Consider the following 23724-nt stretch of genomic DNA (forward strand, 5'->3'; position numbering starts at 1 on the left):
GGAATCGTTTTATTTGCTACCGCGACCCGCCGGGAGCGCGTTCGGCGAATCCCGAAAACCAACATGGCAAGTGAAGCGCTCAAGGCAGTGCTGGCATAAGGCCGGTTTCCGTCACCGTGACGCTGCAGGCATACTGAACAGACACAACTCATAATTTCATTATCACTTCTTCACTCTATTCTTCTGTACACGCTACATTTTCTACAAGCTCATCCCTTTTCGTTTCACTATGGATTCGCATGAACTTATCAATGCGCAATTCCATCGGGCAGTGGAGATAGTGCAGGGCCTCCCAAAGACTGGGCCCATACAAACTGGCTATGAGGAGAAACTGACGATGTACAGGTGCGTTACATGACTTTACATCTTTAAGTTCATATTTACTTACTGGCTTTTAATATCAGCTTGTACAAGCAAGGTGGTTCACATCACATTTCAGAGCACCTCTTTACTTATATTACTATGCATAGCGACTGTTGGAAATGTCCAAGGCGGTCGTCCAGGCATGTGGGATATGCTAGGCCGGGCAAAGTGGTTGGTCCACGTTGTTCCTCACTCTCGCGTTATCACATGTTAACGGGAACTACAGGGACGCATGGGCAAAGCATAAGGATCTTGATCTATATGAAGCCAAATGGCTTTACGTGGATGCTTTACTGAAGGTACGATCCTGGATAATTCCATGATGCCCGAGAATAATTTCAATACAGGTTTTAAGTAAATACTCGGACAAGACCGTTGCTCGTGACCTCATGGATGAACTCCAGTCTTATGGTGGTGACCCATCAAATCTCGTGATGAGCCGTATGTCCAACGCTAAACTTTCCCTGTGCTAAATTGATGTATTCCACCTAGATTCTCTTCCAAGGTCTCGGACCTACTCCCGGTCGTCAAGCTCCAGTGCCTCAGATAACGATATTCATCGAATTCCTGGTCAATTATTTTCCTCTACTCTTCCAGAGGCCCAATATACTGCACAATTGGCAGTTACGGAGGACAGTGGCTCGAGCTCTGAGAATGGTGAATCAGGCGACGAACCACACGAACTCCCATCCGTGCGTGAGCCTGTTCAACAGCCAAGACCACTGTCTTCCATGTCTTCAAGATATCGTACTCCTGCAACCGGCTCACATGCCATGTCGCCGCCACTTGCTGTGCTCGCAAACATTCCACCGATGCAACCAATGCCCACATACCAGACGCAATCCGCCTTCGTTAGTCAATCAGCACCAATAGCATCCTCTTCTATATACCCTCCACCGGGACACTATTCTGGGACATACCAGTCGCCCGAGTTTGCACCGCAGATTCAGTCAGCTCTCTCCCTCCGAGGGGGTCGGTTTCATGGCGCTGAAGCGCCTATACGAACACCCTCACGGTTACCCCTGGAGCAAGCCGTCGAAAACCTTCAGACGCACCTTGCCGCAATAACAGAACGGCTCGATATGCTCGAGTCCCAGGTGGTGCATCCGCAACGATCCACCGCTTCGCTTCCCCTGAAAAGCTCTTCAGGTAGAGGAAGTCCGACGGATAACCGTCCTGAAGAACTCGAATGGGATTTGGATGATATGGGAATGTGGTCGTTTGTTCTGAAGCCATTGTCACGGATGGCGGTGTCATTGAAACAGCTGTTTATATTCTTTGGTCGGAGCGAGAACCGGTCTCCGGTACTCACTATTGTGCGGAGACTGTTGCTTGATATATCATTTTCTTTGGCAGTTCTCGGGTTGCTGAGACTGACGTGGAAGAAGACGGCTACAAGGCGGAGGGAGGTCAATGCAGCCCTTATATTACTGTGGGCTGCTTTGTCTGGGAGGGACAGGGGAAGACGGATGATCAGTGGTGTGTAGTGCTTACTTTTTTTTTCACTCGTGGGTGGCTCAAGAGTAGTCATTAATGCTGCATTTATACCTCAATGCCCAGAATTATTTACTTCACCCCAAAATCTATTTAAGCTTCGCAATTGCTAATAACATTCTCACTTGGTGTTCAACAGTTATTCGAGGTTTCAAGACTACCATTCGTGGATACAACTGGTCCTATCCTTTTACTCCGTCATATCGACGACACAGCGGATACAGTCACCACCCTAGAAGTCAGGTTACCCTTCCGTTGGGTTTATAAAAGGAGGATGATACGTACGTGCATGTCGTGGAAACCCTCGTTGATTTCCGCAAATTTGCGGTGGTGGGTGACGTATTCGTCGATCTTGAGCTTGCCTTGCAAGTAGTCTGTGGTAAATTACATTGTTGAGGGTATGAATTGAAAGCACTGAAAATCGAGTCACCTTCGACGAGACCAGGAAGCTCAGTGCGACCCTTCACTCCTCCAAACGCGGTACCTCGCCATGTGCGACCAGTAACCTGGAATACATCCATCCATAAGTCACAACTGACCATCTACTTCAGCTGGAGCATTACCAGTTGGAACCTTTGTAGAAACCTTCAGCACACGGAGGTCCTGTGAAAAACGCCAGACCACTTACGGACGCGTCGATATCTCCTGGCCAGCAGCAGCAACACCGATGACGGTGCTCACACCCCAGCCCTTGTGGCACGACTCTAACGCAGCACGCATGACATGTACATTGCCAGTGGCGTCAAAGGTAAAGTCCAACCCGCCATCAGTGATATCGACCAAGTAATCCTGAATGCGCTTGCCCTCCGGGAGCGCCGTAGGGTTGACGAATTCGGTAGCACCCATTTTCTTTGCCCAAGAATCTTTCGCGGGGTTCGTATCGACAGCAATGATCCGAGAAGCACCGACTACCGACGCGGTAGAGATGACACCGAGACCGATGGCACCGCATCCGAAAACGGCGACGTTGGAGCCCTCTGCGTACCGTATGAGTGAACAGTAGGAATACCATATATTCACATACTGATGCCTGGCTGCTTCACAACTGCGCCCCATGCGGTGGTGATGCCACAACCAAGAAGACAGACCTTCTCGAGAGGCGCAGACTTGTTCACAGCGACGACAGACACCTCTGCCACCACAGTGTACTGTGAGAACGTTGAAGTTCCCATCTGTTCGAGCGGGTGAATATTGTCAGATGCTACAGGAATTGGGATACATACAAAGTGGTGGATGGGTTGACCCTTACACGTGAAGCGGCTAGTGCTGTCAGGCATCAGACCCTGACCTTGGGTTGTTCTCACTGACCACGATAATCGTGAGACTCATGTCTTTGAAGGATACAGGGGTCTCAGGCTAACCTTTTCCACACAGATTGGTCTTCCCACTCTTGCAGAATTTACATTCGCGACACTCTGGTGAATAAAGCTGAGCAAGGAATTCAAGGACCGTCAGGGGCCTGCTCACCAGCAGTGTAAAGCGGGACAACGTGGTCGCCCTGGCAAAGTGTTTAGGAAGGGTATGACAGTGTATTTACGGTTGAGACTTACAACTGACACGCTTGTGACACCCTCACCAACCGATTCAACCTGGAGAATCACGAAGAGCAATGAGGCAATAGGTAAAGTAACAAGTGTTCTGACTCACCACACCTCCACCTTCGTGACCAAGGATCACGGGGAAGAGACCCTGCGATGCTTCGGATGAGCTCATGTCATCGCAAGACTGAACTCTAAGCACACCTCAGGATCCTTGCCACTGCGAGTGTACTCATCAGTATGGCATATACCTGCAAGATCGCTCCCATCAGCAAATAATATGACTGTGCAGATCCCCCTCTTCTTACCAGTGTACAAGATCTTAATGCGGACTTCATTAGCGCTCGGGGGCGCAACCTCAACATCCTCGACCTTGAGGGGCTGGCCAGCACCCCAGCAAACAGCAGCCTTGCAGATAATGGGCTTACCGACTGTGCTCATGATGATGATTGTTTGAGTGAGAAAGATGGCCTGCGGATCGTGGCTCCGTTCTCCCTCAGTGATGCCGCCAGTGGCCGCCGCGGGCCGGAGAAATAGATCATCATCAGTCACTTGAGTCCAGAATCCAGATACTGCATGCTGTCGTTGCATAGCTTGCACATGACACTGAGACATATCTTTATCATCTTCCGGCGCTAAGATCCTCTCCGTCTTCTTTTCCGTATCGATCTCTGGATGCTGTGATTCAAGTCCAACCGTACCGACTTCTGATCACAACCGAATTTTACAAGCACCAGCAGCATCACATCACCCGTAGCTGCAACCATGTCGTTCCCGAATCTTTACTACAAGCGAGTATGTTCAAGCAAATCCATTGATCTCTACCCGTACCAAAGAAACTAGACCACAGCGACTGCAAAAGCATGCTACATCTGCTATAAGCCAACGACTGCCGTGCTCGCCACGATAGATACCTCCGATTTTCTGTATACATGCACGATTCACCTGTCAGACCATGGGTTCGCCACTCGCGTGCTCGAGCTTGAGAGCGAGAACAAGATAGGAATCAGTGTTGAGGAGATCGCGAGGCTCAGGGAGGAGTGGGAGGAGAAGCAGAGACGCAAGCAAGAGAAAGAGAAGGTGGATAAGGACAAATCAGCTGATGAAGGCGGAAAGAAAGAGGATGACGGCAAGTCAGAGAAGTCATCAAAGGTGCCGGGATCATTGCCCAAGTCGGGTTCTCTCTCGCCAAGGCCCACCCACGAGAAGTATATTTTACATCGTGATATATTTGCCCTGAGAGTCTCGGAGCACCGACGACGGAGGCAAACCTCACAGGCGAAGGATCTAGCCCCTCGTCTTCCAGGAGCTCCCAGTAGCAGTCTGCCGTGATATCATGATGTATTGTCTGATCCACTGTAGATAGTCGTACTATCAAATTCTGGTATATCATTGTATGTATGGGTTTAGGGTATACGTGTTCAATTTACGAAAGGATTACATTGGCAAATAATAGCTCTCACCCCGAAACTTCCAAAACCCCCGATTGCAAGACCCACGATAAGACAGAAACCGGCCACGGTACTCGCAGTAGGGACGTCTTCGCGACGTTGTCGCAATCGTGGATTGTGCTCCAGAGAGGATGCACCCAGCATGCAGAGCGTAGAGACGTATCCGCTGGAGAGGCCTAGAGCGCCGACAAGGAGAATGTAGACAAAGTCGGAGCTAATTACGGGCAAACCACGTGAAGGGCCCTGTACCGTGTTGCACAGAAGGAAAATGGGAATAAACAGGGTACGGACGACCGAGAACGCCAGTATGCGTGTAGCGGACCACGTTGTTACTATCGGGAAAGAACAGATGTATCGTCCAAAGAAGTCGCCGAGGTTGAACATCAAGAAATGAATGGCAGTGAATAGTAATGGATGGGTATTGGGGTTGGTTGGTTGTATGGTAATCGTAATAACAGGGAAGATGGCCTGGGAGCAAAGAGTTAACTCGCAACCAAGGTAATAAGTCAAGTTACCGCACCAAAGTGATTACATAGACATATGCAAGAGCAAGTTCATAGAGGATGTTCGCTTTGAATACACGTATTATTTGATTTCTTTCCTCGAGGCTTGCTTGATTTGTATCGCGAAAGACGAGCCCTCCAGTTTCATCGGCACTGCCCGGGGCCCCCTCAAGCTTGATTTTTTGTTCCAAAATCCCAACAGTGGCCTTGTAGGCTGGCAACTGTGCCATCCAGGCATACGCCATGAACGTGCTTACCATGAACAATGCGGATATCCCAAAAAATATACGGGCAGAATCCTGCTCTGTCATCCCGTCTCCAATGCCATCATTAGATATGAACGCGGCAATTGTTTCCGGTGTCGAACCCCACACAGACAAGGTGGTTGTGGCCACCTGGACCACACTAACAACCACAGCTATGGCAGCCTGGCCGGATATCATAGATTGCATGTAAGGAGCCCCGAAGAGCGAGGCTCCAGCGAAGGCGGCTGTGGAGAGATATGAAACGCATATAGCCAAAGAAATAGCACAAAGGATTGCAAAGAAAAAGAAGGTTGATGGTTGGTAGTATCCAAAGGTACTGAAGAACAAGAGAATGATGATGAGTGTGACTGATGCGGCAGACCAAAAAACTCGTCGAGAGGGTGACGACTGGCAATATGATGGTCAGCGTGATACAGACTCCGTAATTAGGTTCCAACCTGTTTCGAAGTTGCCGTGGCATGTGCCAGCGCAAATACATTGAACACGTTGGAAGTAGTGGTCAGATATGAGGCAAAGGTTGCCCGCAATGGCGATCCGACCAAGCGAGACAAGAAGAACGAGGTGGCGGTAATCAATACTGGGCAAAATTATACGGTTTAGGACCATAACGAGTACCAGAGAGATAAGTATTGATACGCACCATTCCAAGGGAGGAGGATCGCGCAGCCTAACATAAAGTATATCCACCATATTCGACTATCAACAACCTGATCAACGACAAAAGTTGCAGAATCATCGAATGCCAATTCAAGCTCGCTGTCGTAATCGTCATCGACCTCGGCTGGTGGGAGAGCATGATAAACGGCCCCCGAATCTGTGGTTGAGACCTGTGGCAGCATGCTGCTATGTCCTATCGACATGAAAGAGTTGGTGGGTGGGTTCAGTGCAGTCAGTGCAAGACTACGAACGGGTACTATGACGGTGAAGTGAATGCAGTGGAATACAGCCGGAAGAGTGCTGTTCGGTTAAGATGCGCGACTCCGAAGCGAGAAGCCTCTCCATTTTCCATTTGCTCGCAGAGCCTGCCAGACCAACCATGATATACACGATTTACGATATCGAACGAGTTAATAGGACAGGTTCGGTCGCCGTGGCGCATTACGTACGATTATGTCTACCTACTAGTAGCCGCTACGTTGTCCCTGCCTAGGACCCCAATCACGGAGGTAACGAACCGGGAACTTCCATGTCACGTGACCATTGAGCATGCAACGAGTCGCGTTTTGCACCGTTTTCCTGGCGGAAAGTTCTGGGTACGTTGCTGGAACGCATGTAGTTGCCCCGCACACTATACTACATGCCATCATCACGTTATCGCCGGCTTACTCCCTGTGCCATCAGCCTCCGCCATGTCTCGGGACACACGGTCCCCCGTGCCCCAGTCACACAGGGGTGACATCAACGTGGGAAAATTCCAGGCCCGCCCCCACACCCTACCACGGCATGATGACTTGCCTCATTTAGTAGCTTAGTTAGTTCATGGAAAGACAACAAATGACAATCCAGTAAATACAAAAGCGCAAGCAACATTCTAGATAAGTACCATACAGTAGTTCTAAATCAAAATTGTATTCCATGGTATCATAGGTATGTGCGTAGGCAACAACCCGGAGTCTAGGACGTGAACGGGTCGCAGTTGCATATAATAGCCCTTACTCCAAAGCTCGCAAATCCGCCAACTGCTAATCCCACAATCAGACAGAAAGCTGCGACGGTGCTAGCAACATCGACATCTTCCTGCCTGCCCTCCAATCTTGAGTTATGTTCCAACGAGGGCGCGCCTAACATGCACAAAGTAGACACATAACCGTTCGACACGCCCAGAGCGCACAAGAGTAGCATATAGACCAAGTCAGAGTTGATAAACGGCGTAACATGGAGCGAAAGTTCCACGTTGCATAGAAGGAACGCAGGGATAAACAGGATCCGAAGGAGAGTTAGAGCCAAAACACGTCGAGCGGACCAGATTATGAGTTGTGGGAAGGAACACATGTATCGTCCCAAAAGGTCACCTGAACTGAACACCAAAAAGTGTACAGCACTAAACAATAAAGGATGAGTATTCGGATTCGTCGGCTTGATGGTGACAGTGATGGCTGGGTAAACAGCCTATAGATGCTGGTGAGGAAGTGATGCTGGCAGACGATCTCAGAAAACATACCAAAGTTACAGTGAAAACAAATCCCACAGCAAAATTATAAATCAAATTAGTCTTGAGAACACGGAAAATTTGGTTGCCTTCAACTGCGCTTGGCAGCGCCGCGGGCAGGAGAGGTTGTCGTTCGTCAGCCTCATCTGAGATAACTCGGGCTTTGACGTTGTCCTCGAGAGCTCCCATAGTGGTTGCATATATTTGCAATGATGCTAGCCACTTATATGCGAGAAGCGTGGCAATCATAAACAACGCAGAAATTCCAAAGAATATACGCGCAGATTTCTCCTCGGCTTGACCATCAGGGTCGGTATCACCAATGGCCAGAGCCACTGGAGTGGTTCCCCAAATTGAGATGGCAGAACTAATAACTTGCACACTGCTGACAGCAACGGCTACTGCAGCCTGGCCAGACATCATTGATTGCATGTAAGGTGCGCCAAAGAGTGCCGCACCGGCGAATACCGAGTTCGATAGATAAGACGCGCAGCCCGATAAGGAGAACGCGCTTATCATGATGAAGTAGAAGAATGGAGCTGGGCTAGGGTGGAGGAATGTTGTCAAAAACAGTATAGTGACGATGGCTGAGGTGAACGCAGTGGACCAGAAGGCGCGCTTGGAAGGGGAAGACTAAACAGCACGCCATGGTCAGAGGCAAATCACCCTCATGCATACAGCACCCACCTGTTTCGAGGTTATAATCGCATATCCCAATGTGGCCACGTTGCTGGCGGTAAACGCGGTGGACAAGTACGAACTAAATGACGTTCTCAATGGTGAGCCCGACAGTCGCGACATGAAGAATGGATTCGCATTAATCATTGCTGGCGGAAAATATCAGCCATCGACTGGTCCATATCTTCCCAAGGACATACCGTTCCATGATAGCAGAGTAGCGGCTCCTAGCATAAAGTATACCCAGCGTATACGAGGGTCTCCACGCATATCTTGCGGGCGTGAAATATCCATGATTGTCCGGTCATTATCCGAGTCGTCGTGTTCGCCTTCTGTGGTTATGCGGGACACGCCACCTCCCACGTTTGAACCAGACGCACGAATATTCATTTCAGAAAGGTTTCGTGGCTTGCGCCTATGAATGCAGCAACGTCGCGAGCAACGAAGGTATGGTGGAAGCGAAAGAAGTGTGATGCAGCATCATGTTCAGGAGAGTGCCTGCCCGGCCCCGCGGTCCCCACTGAGCTAATCTATCATGGCCTGAAAGTAGGTCTCTCACGTAAAGTATTGCAAGCGAAAAAGGAGTAATCGGCTTGAGAAGCAATTAACCAACCAATAGATCAATCGTATATATACTATAGCTAGAAGCATCCCCTAACGCAATATCATGCCTCTTGTCTCCTCGCAGACTTGCCAGGAATAAACTGGTTTGGCGCATCCCGCAAGACCAACTGGCTGAGCTTCTCCTTCTGTTTCTCCGCCTTCCTTGCCTTGCGCTTAGACTTTCTATCCATCTTAGCAAGACGGTCCTTGGTCAACCACCTCCGTTTCTTCTCCGACTTTCTCTCCTCTTCCAGCTTCTGCCGGTATTTGAAAGCAGCTTCTGCACGCGCATCCCGAATACTCCGGCCATTAATATTCTTGAGTTCCTGAGCAATGAACTTTTTGAAGAGCGTGCTCTTCCGCTTCACAGCAGCCTGCCAGCGCGCTTGCTTCTTCGCTCTGCTATGAGGGTTGCTCAGCTCCTTTGTAAGATGTACCTCCATCGGCGCTGACGTGTCGAAAGGAACGGCGGAAGGATTGAACAGCGTCCTAAGGTACGCCTTCTCAGCTGTGCCGCTCTGGAGAGAAATCAACTTGGACAGAGAGAACACAGGTGGTTTGTACGTTATTTCCCGAACCGTCTCTGGTGTCGTGTCCAACAATGGATTAGCTACATCACCCTGAGGTCAGAAATAAAACAAAGGAACAATGAGAGTGCCTGACGTTCTTTGTGTTCTCTCTCTTCCGGTTGAGGCCATTCTAGTTCGATTTTTGTCTTTGGGGTATATGGATCAGTAGCGAGCACCAGACGCTTCCAGTTCCAGCGGTAGAGAATGGGATCCCAATGAGGATCTCGCGCACCAACACGTCTCGCAAACACACTGTAGACAACATACAGTCAAAGGCAAGGACACGGACAGGTGTAAACACTTACGAGATCGCCTTGGACTGCTCACCAGGTGAGGTGGCCTGTAGCACTTGTTCGCCAATGTAAAGCATACATCTTGAGTAGTGCACGCTACGGTTGACCGGGGTCTTGTATGGCTTCCCCTCGTGCTACAAAATTACTCAGTCAGCACCGAAGTATGCCAGTCTGTATAATAAACCACGCACGAGGTTGGCACCCTTCAAATAGACACGGTTCGTGAATTTATTTATGCTCAGAACCTCATGTATGGTTTTGCGTGTGTCCCCGCGTATGCAAATTTGATCACCTGGAACGACGTTCCAGTATTTTATGCGGTCTTTGACGCGTACGGCCTTTGTGATGGGGTCGAACCATGTCTGTCTATTCTGGAAATGTTTTGGGACAGGGAGAAGGTGTCGGAAATCTCTCGTCCATGGAGAGACAGTAGTAGCTCGCTGAACCTGTATACGGGTAAGTGACATCGAGTCCGAGACTGTCCACTGCGTTCAAGACAACTTGAGGAAAAGTAAGTAATAGCTGACTAAGCAACTTCATCAAAACGCACATTCCTCCTGAGGCCTGAAGGCTGATGCACTTCAAAAGCCTAACTCTGGCTAAGTACTACATCGTAACGGTGTCGACACTGTGCACCAAACCCCGGCATTGTTCATCGAATTAAAAATGCAAACTAGTTTTTTTTATTTCATTTTGTATCAGCAAATGACTGCGAGGTAGTCACTACTCTGGTCGACGTCTGATTGCCCACCGGGATTACAGGGCAACGAAAGCAAACATTAATGTTATTTTAGTCTCCGTACGACTCTTGACCTGCAGGGGAAATTTCCCATGTTTCAGCAGAAAGGCGAGAGTCCACGATTGATGTGCGATTTTTGTATTGAAGTCGAGATCCAGCAATAAAGGCTCGGTATGATTACAAGAGAAGAATGTCATAAATTACCAATGCCTCAACAAACCTAGCCGTCAGGTCATCGGTCCAGCTTTGGACCCGCTCCATGCTGTTGATGACGCACTAGGTTCCTCCGATTCCAGCGTCTACAGCAGAAAAGATGAGACATTGCCAATACTCGAAGAAATGTAATCACCTCGAGAAGCATCCCAATCACGTTGTCCACTTCCGATGGCTGCATTCCACCGCACCCTGCCCCAATCAGTTTTCTATACTCTGCCATTCGTCCCCCAGTCCCCGCCTCTGCTTGGAATGACGCCAGCTCATCAAACATATCTTTCCTTCGTTTCCTGTGCAGTCCAATCTCTTCTCGTAAGGCATCGCAGGCGGCTCGAATTGCTTCCGGATCCGTAGGAACGTCAGCATATAGCGCCAACAGGTCCGAGATATCTTCCTCTTGGGGTAACGCCTTTCGCTTCCCTTTCCCCTTGTCTTTTCCAGGCTCTACGACTTCCTCGATGACGTCGTCCGTCCGATAAGGAACTGTCGCTGCTGTGATTCTTAACTCTCCATCAGCAACCTTCCGTATCGACATTTCACGCTTCTCCTCATCATTTAACCATTTCTCCCAGCCAAGACGATACCGCCTCCCCATCTTCTCAAGTAGCCGTCCTTCCAAATCTACAAGCACACTCTTAGCCAGCTGCAGCCCCTCTGCTTTCGTTTTGAGCTGGTTCACAGCCCGGTGACTCTCTAGAATTTCTTGTTGAATGTTCTGCAAGAGTGCATGTGCTTGTGTCATGTCACGTTCTTTTTCTTGCAGTTCGCGGTCAAATGATGAGGCGAGACTGTCGAGCATGCTCGTGATGTCATTGACACAGCGCGTGCTGGCCTTCTGCGCTGCAACCGAGTGATGGAGCGGCGGCTTGTCACCATTCATAGGGTAGGCCAACGTCATGGCATTGGAGGTTGTGGGGCCGAGAGTCGCTTGAGCATTGCGGAAGGACATCGTTGACAGGCGTGAGGTTGGGCCTGGAGATGAACGGAAACGTTCGTCCTCGAGGATGTAGTCTTCAGTGCTCTTGCCATCATTGTTGATAATCTTTGGATTAGCCCCGTGGTCGATCAGGAGTTTCACGAGACGCTTGCTCCGACACCGGGCAGCCATTGTCAATGCAGTTTCACCGTCTTCGTCTTGAAAGTTGATGACATCCGCGAGTTCTTTTGGATAGTCAGCTAGGCGGTTGAGCACTGTTTCCATGTAGTACCGAGCGGCATGTGTCTTCCCCTTCGACATTGCAACATCGACGATGTGGTGAAACACGGTCCGGTTATAATTGTCGATGTTGAGTGTGGAACGGTGAAGAAGTTCGTACAGCTCGGGGAATTTCCGCACATCATAGTTATTTGCAAACATGACACTTCGCATAAGTGCAGTCTGGCCTGCTTTGTTCACTTTGAATATTTCTGCACCTGCCGTGATCAACAACTTGACAATACGTAGGCGGCCCATTGCTGAGGCCCAATGCAATGCCGTATGACCATCGTCATCAATGGCGGTGTTCGGGTCAAAATCAGGCGGTGGGGAAATAAGAACCTGAGGAACTTGATTTGAGTCAGAAATGAAGTACTCGAGGATTTGGTCTGCGTATGCGCGTGGGTCGGTGGCGCCGTTGGGTTGCGTGGGTTCCTCCTCTGAACCCTCGTCATCATAGCGCTCATCTATGTGGCGCTGTGGCGGTTTTCGACGATTGCCACTACGACGGTCTCTAGTAGCGTCCGTCGATCCAAATGTATTTCCGATAGGTGAGGGAGTGCGTGAACTTGACGAACCGCGGGAAGGCGAGGATGTCATAGATCCATCCTCTGATGCATGAACGGATAAAATTTCGTGATCAGATTCAACTGGGGGTTCTACATTACGACGCGAACGCGCAGCAGCAGCAAGGGCGGCTGCTGCTTCTGCAGCTGCAGCTGTGCGACGCGCAGGACGAGCCGTTGCACTTGTAGAGACGAGATGTTTAGGAGCCAGAGGCGGGCTCTTGGCTGCCGGCTGAAAATCAATGATGGGGCGCAGAGCAGCTTCACAGTTGTACTGTTTTGCCAGAGCCAGACCTCGTTCAAGAGGTATCCACGTTCCTGTAGTGGGGCGTGTTATTTAAGTGATCACAAAAAAGGAGTCACGGAGATTGCATACCTTGGTACTTTCCATACCCACCCTGAACTTTTTCGTGCTCGCCCTTCTGGACTTCTCTCTCGAGCACGCGGGTCCGCTGAGGTTTGTCGAATCCTGCGACTTTCAGGATCTGAGTCGCGTTGAGCCACGAGTCAGCGCGCCGGCGCATAACAGCAACGCCCTTGCACATCCTGGGCGCGTAGCCATGAAAGAGGCTGAGACTTGAATGTGGAATGAATGACTCACATCTCGAACACGGGAATTCCACTGTAAGTTGCCTAAGGTTATGGGCCACAGGGATGGGGTCAGTGTGGGGCGGTTAGCGGGTAGCAAGTAGTAGCACCTTGAAAATCTGTCCCTCAGGCATGATGAAGACAGCGAAACGCGTATATGCGTGTGATTCCTGCTATCAGAGCGATTTTGATGGTGGACCCTCAGGCGAGCTGGTGCTGACGGCGTCGCGGTTTCCGATACATACACGTGCTTCAACAAGAACAAACAACGCGATGTCATCCTCTCAGCGCTGCGACATGAAAGGACTCCATAGTTGCATTCAGCTCTGTAGAGAGCATGTCTATCACTGAATATCATGTACCAGCACTGCATCTACAAACTAGCAACAACCACAGTAACTTTGTTCAGGCTCTTCAAGCTCTCAAGGCCTGACCTGGAAGTTTTTCTTACAACGGTCTGAAATGCTACAGGACTACACCGTGATGAGCTGTGGGTGGGTTTGCAATGTCTCAAGAGTGCGTTTCAACCGCCTTTGAAACCATTCGCGCTAAGATCCCTGACAATCCATCACTTAGTAATAAGATCCGACTCGGATACTCGTGTTCTTCGCAAGTCTATCTCGATTCAGTTACGCCCGTGACCCCTTGGTATTGCATTTAGGCTTCCTAGTCTGTTCGCCTAGAATTAGATACTGCCGCACATTAATGTACACACACGTTGTTTAGCGGGTTGCCTCGTTGCAGACGCACTGTTTTTACCAGGGAACTAGGATTATCCTTGCTCGACTCTTGGTGATGATCTCTTTATGATTCTGGAAGCTGCCTGTGGCAAGTGAGAGCAGTTAATTACTTTGACTGTCAAAGAAGTAGAACAAAAGGATATTGAAGAAAGCAAAGACCTGACGCGACGGTCACGGGACCCGTTTCCTTTTGTAAGGTGTGGTTCTTTCCTCGAGGCTTGATAGCGGCAATTGTTCCTGCCTCACAAACCGCGTCTTTCTCTCTGACCACCACGAGGCTTTCTACTGCTCTAGTCACCGTTCACAACAGTGAGCTCCTTTCATGGCACCAGCTTGCGCACCGCTCTGTTATTTTGGAGACAGGAAAGTCCGCTCACGACTGGTCATGTCCAATTTTCTGAATTAATCCTATCTCTAGACTTTACTTTACTACCTTCCCCTACCCCGCACCATCTCCCCAATCTCTCAATAGCACAGCCTCGAACTCAGGAAATGCACCAAGGATTCGCCCCCAACCCCACATGGGTGCACCACTTGGTCCTTCAGCACCCTCCCCGGACGATGACGCAATTTACTACTACTTTACAATTGATGACCAATTGCTCTACACCTCATTTTATCAGGATTGGGGCCCGCTAAACCTCGCAATGGTCTACAAAGCGTGCCTCTTAATTCACGGCCTTTTGAAGGTACGCGTCCAATTCTCCTCGATCGTTTGCACGCGATCATGATCGCCACAGGATGAAGATCTCAGTGCACACCGTCTCGTTCTTTATTCCTCGGATGATCCACGTCGTAAAGCTAATGCTGCTTTGTTGATGGCATTGTACATGGTATGACCGTCATCTCACAAAATCCTACCGTATTCACCCCCTTTCAGTTGATCGTCCATAATTACACTCCATGGCGCTGCTTCCAACCCATAAGCGAACTAGAGTTCATGTCCTTCAGAGACGCAGGACGTGGCCCTTCAACCTTCAACCTTAGCATTCACGACTGTTTGTGGGGTTTCTGGAAAGGAATTCAAAACCGCCTTATCGACCTGGATACTTTCGACCTCCAAGACTACGAGTTCTATGAAAAGGTCGAGAATGGTGACTGGAACTGGATAACACCCAACTTCATCGCATTTGCTTCACCTAGAGATTATGCGTGGACAAAACAGAGGAATGAAATCGAGACTGCTACTGCTGTTGCAGTTCCTGCATCCCCTGTGCGACCCGGTGTAGCTTCACCACCAAAGTCGCCTCGCAAACTTGCTCTACAACGTAAACTTAATTCCGCTTTCTGCAATTGCCTCGATTATTTTGAGAAGCATAAAGTCGACCTCGTCGTCCGTCTCAATGCAGAGCTCTACGATAAACAGCTATTTTTGGATCGTGGAATCAAACATCTCGATCTTTGTTTCGAAGATGGGTCAAACCCGTCAGACGAAATCGTTCGCACTTTCATTGATGTGGCAGATGCCGTCATCGAGGGCGGTGGGGTCGTTGCTGTACATGTGGGTTATTTCATATGTATTTTTGCTTCTGTTCTAACATATCTATATGATACTCAGTGCAAAGCGGGGCTCGGTCGCACCGGATGCCTCATTGGAGCATATCTTGTCTGGAAGTATGGCTTCACGGCATCGGAGGCGATTGCGTTTATGCGCATTGTCAGGCCAGGTTGTGTTGTTGGTCCACAACAACATTACATGCACCAGATGCAGCTTCAATGGGCCAAGTGGGCCGCTGCAGATGAGATACGACGCTTGCAGGCAGCTGCAGTCGCAGCTACCGCACATGTCGTGACTCCTGCTACACCTCCTGCGGAACAAGACGAAGTCATGCACGAAACCAGGTCGTTGACGCCACCCGCAGCACCTCTACCCCTACCACCTGTCACCCCCGGTCGTGCTGTCATAGCTGCGAGGACGCGTGAGACGCCTCCTCCCGGACAGCCACGCAAGACGCCTATGGCAAAACGAGTCGCTATTGAATCGGACGAAGAAGATGTGGAGATGGATGATACCCTTCCTGCTCTTGGAGCAGCACCACCCGTTGCCCGGCCTCGCGCTAGGACAACGACTCGAGTCTCGGGCGCAAGAGGTACAGCGTCCGAACAACGCCCGACGCGGGTGTTACGGTCATCCGCGACAAGCGTACATCAGAAGACTACTGCCGCCAGGAGCAGTCGAGCGGCGGCTCCACCTCCTAACAAGATACCCCGATTGACTGGAGCTTCAGCGGCCCGGAGTACCGCCGCCGCAAGAGGGCCTGGTGCCCCATCAGCGCGCCGTGTACCCCAACCCCCTTCACCTACCCCTTCACGATTACCGACACTCACCAAGAAACATAACCCTGCACCCGCGCTGGCAGAGCTACCAACCACGCGGTCAGGTAAACCTGAATCGTGGATGAAGGCAGGAGCATCTGCCATTGTCATGCCTCCTTCCAAGTCTTCACAACGCCCTGGTCCACGGCCCGTTAGACGGAGAAGAAGCAGTTTTAGCGCTGCAGATGTCGTTGCATAGACACCATACCATTGAATCTGTCGCAAGCTATATTCTTGCTTTGTTGTGTTCATGTTCAGTCAATTCTCGCACTTTTTATTATTGACAATGATCATTTCCATTTTTTTCTGTATTTAATGGTGAAATTTTCTCTGGCGTTGTATAGGCTCAGTACCTGCACTGTCCACATTACCCCCAAATCATCCATCCATCGAGCATTCATATCGTGTAGCTTTGATCTCATTTACCTTTCCGTGCCACTTGTCTTACAAGAAGGCACTATGGAATGATATGCGAGAGCGGGCGATCTCGTTCAAGACATCCCGCCTGTTAGCAGCGTGAATGAAATGATTCTATTGGTACAATTATAACTTCTTTTGCCCCTCTCCCGCGTTATGAAGACGGTACTGCTGAGTACTTGTGAACACACTCCAGGAAGAACTTCATGTCTTCTGGATCAACCCCTGGTGTGATGCCATGACCCAAATTCGCAATCCAAGCTTTGCATGCACCGCGCCTAGCATCATGGAACGCACTGCACATCCTCTTTACCTCGCGCTCGATGGCCTCTCTGCCGCCATAGAGCACCACGGGATCGAGGTTGCCTTGCAGAGTGATGGTTCTACCATCAATGATACCATCAGTGACCTTGGCAACATCCCGAGGGTCGAGCGTCCAGTCGAGACCGATGGTGTCGTATCCTGCGCTTGCAGCGAGGGATGGGGATGCGCCTTTTGCAAATAAGGTGAGAGGGACGACAGGGAGTTGCCGGACCTTGAGACCCTCACGGACTTCGTCCGCGATACGCTTCAAATATGGTAGAGAAAACGTAGAAAAGTCGTACGGCGACAAATCTCCAGCATTCGAATCGAATACCTGTAGGAGCTGTTGGTAGTCATAATTCAGCTTCTGTGATCCGATGCACGATGAGACAGACGCAGACGAACCTGTGCGCCAGCGTTCACCTGCCCGATGAGATACTGCACACAGATGTCTGTGATGCGCTCAAGGAGCTGTTTTGAAGCCTCAGGGTGTTTAAAGAGCCACGTCTTTGATTTTTGACGCGTTTGGCTTCCACCGCCCTCGATCATGTACATCATAAGTGTCCACGGCGCCCCGCTGAAGCCGATGAGGGGAACCTGGCCTGCAAGGGTTTTCCGCGTGAGGGTGAGTGCCTCGAACACATATCCGAGCTCTTTCTCTACATCTACCTCCCGGGGCAGCTTCTCGACGTCCGCAGGCGTGTTCAAGGGATCAGTGAAGTGCGGGCCCGGGTTCATAATCACTTCCATACCCATGGCCTGCGGCACTACGAGGATATCGGAGAAGATGATGGCTGCATCGAGAAGGCCGGCGTACCGCCGGATGGGCTGCATGGTGATCTCTGTTGCGAGAGTGGGCGAGCGGCATATCTCGAAGAACTCATGGGTTTCACGAGTTTTTCGGAACTCTGGTGTAGGTTATGGTGGATCGGAGGGAGAGGTTATCTAGACGGCGTACCTGGGAGATATCTCCCTGCTTGGCGCATGACCCATACAGGTGCCCGCTCTGTCTGCTCACCGCGAGCTGCGCGGAGGAGTAGGTCATTTGTTAGAGTCGGAAACTCTTGAGTCATTTTGATGATCAGGTGAAAAAATGACTTTTGTACGCGCCAGATGCCAGCGAATGTGGTTTGTGATGAAAATAAAGAGGCCCAGTTAATTCGTTTGGGTGCGGTATTATCCTGATCATGAACTTCTAGATTCTGCTTATGTCCGAATCGGGGTCTTTATTTCCGAGAGTCCTTCTCACCTTCACCGTCACCTCGTTATCTCTCAGCGCCTAGTATGCGCCCTTTGTATTATGACCATCACCAATCCGACCCAATTAATAGACGAGTAAGTCACTTTGTATACTACCGGGGTAATACTTAAGAGCCACACCGCAGATTCAAAAAATCGGGCGAATTTGACCGTCTGAGACGTGATCTCCTATCACATTTCCAGCGCAGTGTGAGTTATCATCCAATACATACGTGGCACAACCGCTTACCCTGCCTACAGGAACGCACTGAGGCCTTTAAGTCTCGTGTCGATGATATAGCCCGACAACGGCTATCTTCTGACCCAAAATTGATATCCATGCCCAATGATGCTATCCAGCGTGAGCTGTTAGGGGAAATCGACCGGTTCGTCCGCTCATCTCCACTTGGTCAGTACTGATGACCGGGCCTACTTTTCTCAGCTATCCTATTGTCGAGCGAGCGGTAGTTGATGCTCCTTTATTATCTGATCCATCATTCATCGCCGGCATACGTGCTTCACTGGAACGTACCATGTCGGCAGGCAGAAGCGAAAAGAACAATATTACTCCAAGTGAGCATTTACATGTGTGCTTTGATGCTTTCTTTCAGTTCTTGACCGGGATGCTAGGCCAATCGACGCCAAACCTGCAACCATGTGATTCGGGCAATCCCAATTTCAATGCAGCTATTCCTCAGCTAAATGACGCTCTGACACCTTCGGCGGTCCAGAAAGAGTGAATTTGACTATTGCAGTCCTGGCATCTCTATATATAGTCTGACTGGACACCACAAGGTTTGACTGCGCCCTCTGCGCAAGGTAATGTGCTCATACCACCAACTGCAAGCTATTTATTTATCTTATTTATTCATTACAAGGAATTATTTGCAGTTGGGAGACTAATAATTCAAGCAAAGTCAATGATAGAATTAGCTAAGCTTCAAGACGATGATAGGCGAGTATTTCTTATATCGTTGTTGTGAGAAAGCGCGCATACTGTGGTCCGGTAGCATATCAAAAGACAAACAGGATCGAACTCAGCATGTTAACGCCGCAGCTAGTCCACTTCCGTGGAAAGAACTGAGCAAATCGTTGGGACCAAGTCGGCTAATCTCCAATGGTTCTACCTTTGCAAGTTTGGAGATCGGTACGTTGACAACACATCGATGAGATGTAAGTTGTCTTGAATGGCGCTCGCCATGATGAAGTGTGCGCATGAAGTTCCTATGAGAAACGAGGTTTGAAAATAAGGGAGATGGAGCGATCGTGACATTAGAATAGAGACACAGTCAATGTGATTTCCTGCCCCCACTGGCAGTTGAACAGACTCGATTATCAGTGGCACTATCAAATTCAAAGTTCGCCCATGCAATGAATAAGAACCTGCACCTCTAAACGCGACGTACCATGACTTACTGAGTACGGAATTGCTACTGAATATGTTGAGCAAACATGCAATGTTAATGAGCATGCAACACGTGTTTCAACTTGTCTGTCATAGCCAAATAATCATTTTTATATTTGCATTCCCATAGGAATGATGAGTCCATCGGATATCATCCTGAACCGAAAAGGGGGGGATTTCTTCACCCTGTGAGATGGTGGACCCAGCATTAGCAGTCTGTCAACGAGCTGTTCCGAAGGTGGTTGAGATGTCAGATATTGAACATAGAGAAGAAGAAATACTCAAGTACTCCTCATTAGGCTGGAGGTGTCAGACAGACAGATTGTCATAGACCGCAAGCATTTTTGGAAACAGTGCATGCATAGGCAAGAAAACATGAATGATATCGTGATGTGATGCCACAATCCTGGGATGTAAACTGCAAACTATTCGGGCGGATCGAATTTAGATGGCAAGTGTGAAGATGGCTACCCACACAGAGAGTACATTCCTGTGTTTTTCATCTTTGCAAGCTTAGTAGTTGGCGTCCTGTTGAATGAGCGCAATGGACATTGCAGAGCAAGGCTTAATAAAACACTTGAAGGGTTTGTGGTGGCTACGAGCGTGTTGTATCTTTGACGAACTTGTGGGGAGCAGAAACTACTTCTTCAAGGGTCTCACGCCATTCACGTGCTATGCGCTTGAACCCAGCACAAAGGAGCCACGCGGGAACCTTGGCCACTAGTAAAATGGTGAGATCAAAAGTAAACGTCAGAATGTAAGTTATAATTTACAGAATGGCATAATGCCAACCATGAAGGCACCGAGAGCCGTGGACTGAGAGGTTTGGGCCACAGCGCAGTCTGCAAGGTTGACGAAGGGAACATTTGTTCTCTTTCACCACGTAACCATGGGAGATGCATAGAATGATAGCGCCAGCAGTGCTATAGTACAAATTCAAAATTCCCAATGCAAGGATAGATGATACATACTGCTGAATATGAGTCACTCATATTCGGCAGTTTGTATCATCTATCCTTGAAGCACCCTCTTCAAGAATTGGCAAGTCTCAACCTCCCCGACCTGGCTGTATATGTCGACTGCAGCACTGCCAATGACGCGGTGGATGTTCTTGCTGTACTGGCGAAAATGGTCACCGTAAGGGACAAGAGGGAAAGAGTCCTTCCAGCCAATTCCCCACCCATAGGAAGAACAGGGCGGCTAGTACGAAACTTGAAGCTTGAAGCTTGAAGTTCCGAACAAGCACACTGAGTAGTACGTAAATTACAGCCATTCGGTGCACAGAACGCTAGGCCGGAGGCCCGGAGCAGAAAACGTGAGTACTGGGATTTCTATGATACTACCCATGACAAAATCAATATGCCCACTTGGAGGACAGTCTGGACTGCGTAATGGTTTGATGATGCAATTCCAATGTCATTCGGCCAGTCGTCTGGTCACGTGACTTTGAACGTTCAACCCAGAGAACGAAAACCACTGGCTGCATGATTATATATCGATCGATAAGAGTGTGCAACCCGCCGGTGAGGCGCCCATGGCGAGGAGTATTTCCCTACTATGTTCATCTTTGATCAAGCACTTAGTATCTAGCGTCTTGCTGAATGAGCTGAGTGGAGGCTGCAGAGCGAGGCTTGATTGAGCATTTGAAAGGTTTCGGATGGCTAAGAGTGTATTTATATAGACCAGCACAGCGGGCGCTATGAGACACGCGACTCACCTGATTGTGCCTGTTGAATAATCAATCTCGGGAGGGATCTCAACACCGTTCTCGACGACCTTCGAGACATCAAACACGGCCAGTGACCTTGCGGCGGATAACCAGATGGAGGCTTCAGCAAGGAGGAGACCTGTGAATGAACAAAGCAACATCAGAATACTTCTTTGTTGGCCGATTTTGTGCGTTGGGCATACCCGGACAGATACTGGGTAGCAGAAAGTTAGAATTCCTTTCAAGATAACCTCCATGCTTACCGTCTTCCAAACCCGAAGCAGATCGTGCGGGGCTCCGGCTCTGGTTGCTTTCCATCATTGGTCAAAAAGCGTTCAGGGTTGAATTGCGAGGGATTAGCATATGTCTCCGGGTTGTTGAGCATGAACCTGTCGTTATATTCCATGAACATGTCGAACGTGGAACGAGGGAGATACTAACCAAAGGTTGGCTATGATAAGGGAACCTTTCGGAATATAGTACCCGTCATGGATGTTGTCCTCGCTAACGCCGTGAGGAAAACCTATCATTGAGATACCGTCTGACAACGCAGGAATGTGATAAACGACACACATACCGAGAGGAGTGACAACACTCCAGCGCAGCACCTCTTTGGCAAGCGCCTCGATATAGGGGAGGGAGGTGCGGTCGGCTAAGCAGGGAAGACGATCAGGACCGACAACAGCATCTATTTCAGCCTGAGCCTTCTTTTGCACATCAGGGAATAATGTCATAGCCAAAAAGAACGAATGTATCGCAGATACAGTCTGAAAAGATCAGGTTAAAAAATGATGATTTAAAATAGCGACCTACTTACCGTATCGGAACCACCGGCGTATAAAGATGCAGCAGACCATTTCGCAACGTCATCTTCTTCCGCACTCAGAGTTCGACCTTCAAACATAGTCGAGATGCATGATATCGGAGCAATACCAGCAGCCTATAAAATTCAAGTTCAATCGATGACCAGGACGAATGATGGTCACCATCTGATCCATGGCGAACTTGTAGGGTGCAGAAGCCATCTCTTGGGCCATCTCATGGCTTTCACGCGCTAGGCGCTTGAAGCCAGCACCAGGAAGCCACTCGGGGACCTTGGCCACTAAAAGGGTGAGGTTATTGGGACCAAAAAAAATGCTATACTAGTAGCTTACTTACAGAATGGAAGAAATTCAACCAGGAAGTCACAGAAAGCATTGGGATTCGAGAAATTGTCAAGGGCGCGTTTTGCAATACCAATGAATGGATCATTGCTCTCTTTGACTTCATAACCATAAGAGATGCGCAAAATGATGGCGCCAGCGGTGCTATCAAAATTCAAAATTATGTCGATGCATCAATAATGAATTACATACTGTCGAATGTGTTCCTGTAATTGGTCGGGTGTCGTAAGCACACGCTTAAGGAATCGGTGGGTCTCAATCTCCTCAATCAGGTTGTAGGTGTCCAATGCCGCCCGGCTGCCAATGGTACGGTGGAGGTGTTTGCGGTACTGACGAAAACGGTCGCCGTAGGGGAGAAAAAGTAAAGTGTCCTTCCAGCCAGCAAATTCATCAGTCATAGGAAGAACAGGACGGTCAGAGTACACCATGCTCTTATGGTCCAGCATGTCCATCGCAGTCTTGACCGAGTTCAGCACGATGGTGTGCTGACCTAGAATCTCGACATGCGAGATATCACCTACAGACAAGACTTTGAAATGCATGATTTAGGCAAAACATGAGGGACCCACCATACTTCTGGCCCCACTCCATGAAGGTGAGCCAGGGCTTGGCTTGAGGCATGTCTAGGACATTCCCAACGAGAGGTAACCCCGGAGGACCGGGTGGATATGGTGCAGGTTGTTTCTTTTTAAACACCCGCATTAGCAGATATGCTCCGATACCAGCAAGACATATTGAGTTCAGCCAAACGACGTTGGTGAGCGTCGACATGGTCTGCTAGCAGAAAATGAAAAACTCAGGAACAAAGTCGTGCGATGCCTCTTATGCGGTCGCTCAACGTTCAACAATGATATACAATGCCAGCAGCCAGGATACTAGAACCTGATGCATGGTGGACATATAGGCATATCGAATTTGCATGCCTTGGATTCTAAAATATTAAGTGTATAATGAAGTTTCCAGGGTTTCGCTGCGCAGTGTCATAGTACCGTTATCGCAGGCTGTATTTCAATATGATAGAAGACACGGTGGAATGAAATCAGCATTGACAACAAGATATGACAGCAAGGCCCACCTACAATCGCGGAGTAGGTCGCGTCACATCACTAGGACCCTGGAATTCCATGTCCGGTCATTGGCGACCCTTGCGGCATATAGATTTACAACGGGTTCGTACTGATTCAGAGAAAAAGTTTCCAAGCCTCAACATTTCGAAACCGGATTG

General features: G+C 49.3%; 11 protein-coding genes across 11 annotated transcripts; 4 read left to right on the forward strand and 7 right to left on the reverse strand.

Moving 5' to 3' along the window:
- Positions 1 to 229: 229 nt before the first annotated feature.
- F5147DRAFT_801756 (ACBP-domain-containing protein) lies at positions 230 to 2070 on the forward strand (the record flags this gene model as incomplete). The annotated part of the gene is made up of 6 exons (XM_041443283.1): positions 230 to 345; positions 405 to 418; positions 471 to 534; positions 590 to 662; positions 711 to 804; positions 856 to 2070. 6 exons carry the CDS (start codon positions 230 to 232, stop codon positions 1848 to 1850), a joined length of 1356 nt encoding a protein of 451 aa, XP_041299157.1. The 3' UTR covers positions 1851 to 2070.
- F5147DRAFT_667969 (chaperonin 10-like protein) lies at positions 1600 to 3936 on the reverse strand. The gene is made up of 14 exons (XM_041435315.1): positions 3704 to 3936; positions 3600 to 3646; positions 3505 to 3546; positions 3408 to 3446; positions 3325 to 3355; positions 3219 to 3272; positions 3081 to 3160; positions 2882 to 3029; positions 2486 to 2834; positions 2421 to 2430; positions 2288 to 2363; positions 2143 to 2231; positions 1924 to 2089; positions 1600 to 1842 (listed from the first exon to the last, which is right to left on the reverse strand). The coding sequence occupies exons 1-13, from the start codon at positions 3834 to 3836 to the stop codon at positions 2048 to 2050; spliced, it is 1140 nt and encodes a 379-aa protein (XP_041299158.1). The 5' UTR covers positions 3837 to 3936; the 3' UTR covers positions 1600 to 1842; positions 1924 to 2047.
- Positions 3892 to 4772, forward strand: F5147DRAFT_195858 (DUF1742-domain-containing protein). Its single transcript, XM_041428523.1, has 2 exons — positions 3892 to 4190; positions 4239 to 4772. Exons 1-2 carry the CDS (start codon positions 4161 to 4163, stop codon positions 4725 to 4727), a joined length of 519 nt encoding a protein of 172 aa, XP_041299159.1. The 5' UTR covers positions 3892 to 4160; the 3' UTR covers positions 4728 to 4772.
- F5147DRAFT_195837 (nucleoside transporter-domain-containing protein) lies at positions 4414 to 6737 on the reverse strand. Its single transcript, XM_041428522.1, has 4 exons — positions 6256 to 6737; positions 6053 to 6192; positions 5367 to 6002; positions 4414 to 5314 (listed from the first exon to the last, which is right to left on the reverse strand). The coding sequence occupies exons 1-4, from the start codon at positions 6473 to 6475 to the stop codon at positions 4817 to 4819; spliced, it is 1494 nt and encodes a 497-aa protein (XP_041299160.1). The 5' UTR covers positions 6476 to 6737; the 3' UTR covers positions 4414 to 4816.
- Positions 6738 to 7091: 354 nt separating this feature from the next.
- On the reverse strand, positions 7092 to 8978 carry F5147DRAFT_667977 (nucleoside transporter-domain-containing protein). The gene is made up of 4 exons (XM_041435316.1): positions 8643 to 8978; positions 8452 to 8591; positions 7777 to 8397; positions 7092 to 7724 (listed from the first exon to the last, which is right to left on the reverse strand). Exons 1-4 carry the CDS (start codon positions 8830 to 8832, stop codon positions 7230 to 7232), a joined length of 1446 nt encoding a protein of 481 aa, XP_041299161.1. The 5' UTR covers positions 8833 to 8978; the 3' UTR covers positions 7092 to 7229.
- F5147DRAFT_603182 (uncharacterized protein) lies at positions 8979 to 10443 on the reverse strand. The gene is made up of 4 exons (XM_041432271.1): positions 10099 to 10443; positions 9920 to 10041; positions 9709 to 9866; positions 8979 to 9655 (listed from the first exon to the last, which is right to left on the reverse strand). The coding sequence occupies exons 1-4, from the start codon at positions 10372 to 10374 to the stop codon at positions 9108 to 9110; spliced, it is 1104 nt and encodes a 367-aa protein (XP_041299162.1). The 5' UTR covers positions 10375 to 10443; the 3' UTR covers positions 8979 to 9107.
- Positions 10444 to 10620: 177 nt separating this feature from the next.
- F5147DRAFT_750447 (apses-domain-containing protein) lies at positions 10621 to 13443 on the reverse strand. Its single transcript, XM_041440159.1, has 5 exons — positions 13319 to 13443; positions 13222 to 13253; positions 12997 to 13166; positions 10996 to 12938; positions 10621 to 10945 (listed from the first exon to the last, which is right to left on the reverse strand). Exons 1-5 carry the CDS (start codon positions 13340 to 13342, stop codon positions 10874 to 10876), a joined length of 2241 nt encoding a protein of 746 aa, XP_041299163.1. The 5' UTR covers positions 13343 to 13443; the 3' UTR covers positions 10621 to 10873.
- A 728-nt stretch (positions 13444 to 14171) lies between these two features.
- F5147DRAFT_626507 (tyrosine protein phosphatase) lies at positions 14172 to 16771 on the forward strand. The gene is made up of 5 exons (XM_041432695.1): positions 14172 to 14311; positions 14367 to 14637; positions 14689 to 14781; positions 14829 to 15449; positions 15507 to 16771. The coding sequence occupies exons 1-5, from the start codon at positions 14271 to 14273 to the stop codon at positions 16461 to 16463; spliced, it is 1983 nt and encodes a 660-aa protein (XP_041299164.1). The 5' UTR covers positions 14172 to 14270; the 3' UTR covers positions 16464 to 16771.
- Positions 16772 to 18223, reverse strand: F5147DRAFT_667987 (Uroporphyrinogen decarboxylase). Its single transcript, XM_041435317.1, has 3 exons — positions 17943 to 18223; positions 17390 to 17892; positions 16772 to 17327 (listed from the first exon to the last, which is right to left on the reverse strand). The coding sequence occupies exons 1-3, from the start codon at positions 18055 to 18057 to the stop codon at positions 16836 to 16838; spliced, it is 1110 nt and encodes a 369-aa protein (XP_041299165.1). The 5' UTR covers positions 18058 to 18223; the 3' UTR covers positions 16772 to 16835.
- On the forward strand, positions 18224 to 18963 carry F5147DRAFT_626511 (uncharacterized protein; the record flags this gene model as incomplete). Its single annotated transcript, XM_041432696.1, has 4 exons — positions 18224 to 18319; positions 18370 to 18433; positions 18485 to 18609; positions 18666 to 18963. The coding sequence occupies exons 1-4, from the start codon at positions 18285 to 18287 to the stop codon at positions 18961 to 18963; spliced, it is 522 nt and encodes a 173-aa protein (XP_041299166.1). The 5' UTR covers positions 18224 to 18284.
- Positions 18964 to 20987: 2024 nt separating this feature from the next.
- F5147DRAFT_801772 (cytochrome P450) lies at positions 20988 to 23270 on the reverse strand (the record flags this gene model as incomplete). The annotated part of the gene is made up of 11 exons (XM_041443284.1): positions 20988 to 21289; positions 21346 to 21475; positions 21540 to 21550; positions 21600 to 21725; positions 21778 to 21859; positions 21914 to 22103; positions 22154 to 22276; positions 22323 to 22438; positions 22495 to 22643; positions 22692 to 23016; positions 23069 to 23270. 11 exons carry the CDS (start codon positions 23268 to 23270, stop codon positions 21208 to 21210), a joined length of 1536 nt encoding a protein of 511 aa, XP_041299167.1. The 3' UTR covers positions 20988 to 21207.
- Positions 23271 to 23724: the final 454 nt, after the last annotated feature.

The sequence above is a fragment of the Suillus discolor genome, assembly GCF_016758755.1.
Source record: "Suillus discolor strain FC423 chromosome Unknown F5147scaffold_3, whole genome shotgun sequence".
Classification (NCBI taxonomy): Eukaryota; Fungi; Basidiomycota; class Agaricomycetes; order Boletales; family Suillaceae; genus Suillus; species Suillus discolor.

What these genes read in the sequence shown, in the direction of transcription:
- F5147DRAFT_667977 (XM_041435316.1), bottom strand. Translation starts at nt 8,832, where the DNA reads ATGAATATTCGTGCGTCTGGTTCAAACGTGGGAGGTGGCGTGTCCCGC. An exon ending in CGATTATAACCTCGAAACAG is followed by an intron (nt 8,398 to 8,451) that starts GTGGGTGCTGTA and finishes CGTGCTGTTTAG; the next exon opens with TCTTCCCCTTCCAAGCGCGC. An exon ending in TTGTTTTCACTGTAACTTTG is followed by an intron (nt 7,725 to 7,776) that starts GTATGTTTTCTG and finishes CAGCATCTATAG; the next exon opens with GCTGTTTACCCAGCCATCAC.
- F5147DRAFT_195837 (XM_041428522.1), bottom strand. Translation starts at nt 6,475, where the DNA reads ATGTCGATAGGACATAGCAGCATGCTGCCACAGGTCTCAACCACAGAT. An exon ending in GATCCTCCTCCCTTGGAATG is followed by an intron (nt 6,193 to 6,255) that starts GTGCGTATCAAT and finishes AATTTTGCCCAG; the next exon opens with TATTGATTACCGCCACCTCG. An exon ending in CCACGGCAACTTCGAAACAG is followed by an intron (nt 6,003 to 6,052) that starts GTTGGAACCTAA and finishes TCATATTGCCAG; the next exon opens with TCGTCACCCTCTCGACGAGT.
- F5147DRAFT_750447 (XM_041440159.1), bottom strand. Translation starts at nt 13,342, where the DNA reads ATGCCTGAGGGACAGATTTTCAAG. An exon ending in CTGAGGGACAGATTTTCAAG is followed by an intron (nt 13,254 to 13,318) that starts GTGCTACTACTT and finishes CCATAACCTTAG; the next exon opens with GCAACTTACAGTGGAATTCC. An exon ending in GGAATTCCCGTGTTCGAGAT is followed by an intron (nt 13,167 to 13,221) that starts GTGAGTCATTCA and finishes CTACGCGCCCAG; the next exon opens with GATGTGCAAGGGCGTTGCTG.
- F5147DRAFT_667987 (XM_041435317.1), bottom strand. Translation starts at nt 18,057, where the DNA reads ATGACTCAAGAGTTTCCGACTCTAACAAATGACCTACTCCTCCGCGCA. An exon ending in AGCAGGGAGATATCTCCCAG is followed by an intron (nt 17,893 to 17,942) that starts GTACGCCGTCTA and finishes AACCTACACCAG; the next exon opens with AGTTCCGAAAAACTCGTGAA. An exon ending in AGGTGAACGCTGGCGCACAG is followed by an intron (nt 17,328 to 17,389) that starts GTTCGTCTGCGT and finishes GACTACCAACAG; the next exon opens with CTCCTACAGGTATTCGATTC.
- F5147DRAFT_603182 (XM_041432271.1), bottom strand. Translation starts at nt 10,374, where the DNA reads ATGTCACTTACCCGTATACAGGTTCAGCGAGCTACTACTGTCTCTCCA. An exon ending in ATTTGAAGGGTGCCAACCTC is followed by an intron (nt 10,042 to 10,098) that starts GTGCGTGGTTTA and finishes GTAATTTTGTAG; the next exon opens with CACGAGGGGAAGCCATACAA. An exon ending in AGAGAGAGAACACAAAGAAC is followed by an intron (nt 9,656 to 9,708) that starts GTCAGGCACTCT and finishes AGGGTGATGTAG; the next exon opens with CTAATCCATTGTTGGACACG.
- F5147DRAFT_667969 (XM_041435315.1), bottom strand. Translation starts at nt 3,836, where the DNA reads ATGAGCACAGTCGGTAAGCCCATTATCTGCAAGGCTGCTGTTTGCTGG. An exon ending in TGTCCCGCTTTACACTGCTG is followed by an intron (nt 3,273 to 3,324) that starts GTGAGCAGGCCC and finishes TTTATTCACCAG; the next exon opens with AGTGTCGCGAATGTAAATTC. An exon ending in GACCAATCTGTGTGGAAAAG is followed by an intron (nt 3,161 to 3,218) that starts GTTAGCCTGAGA and finishes TATCGTGGTCAG; the next exon opens with TGAGAACAACCCAAGGTCAG.
- F5147DRAFT_626507 (XM_041432695.1), top strand. Translation starts at nt 14,271, where the DNA reads ATGGCACCAGCTTGCGCACCGCTCTGTTATTTTGGAGACAG. An exon ending in TAATTCACGGCCTTTTGAAG is followed by an intron (nt 14,638 to 14,688) that starts GTACGCGTCCAA and finishes TGATCGCCACAG; the next exon opens with GATGAAGATCTCAGTGCACA. An exon ending in GTGGGGTCGTTGCTGTACAT is followed by an intron (nt 15,450 to 15,506) that starts GTGGGTTATTTC and finishes TATGATACTCAG; the next exon opens with TGCAAAGCGGGGCTCGGTCG.
- F5147DRAFT_195858 (XM_041428523.1), top strand. Translation starts at nt 4,161, where the DNA reads ATGTCGTTCCCGAATCTTTACTACAAGCGA. An exon ending in CGAATCTTTACTACAAGCGA is followed by an intron (nt 4,191 to 4,238) that starts GTATGTTCAAGC and finishes CAAAGAAACTAG; the next exon opens with ACCACAGCGACTGCAAAAGC.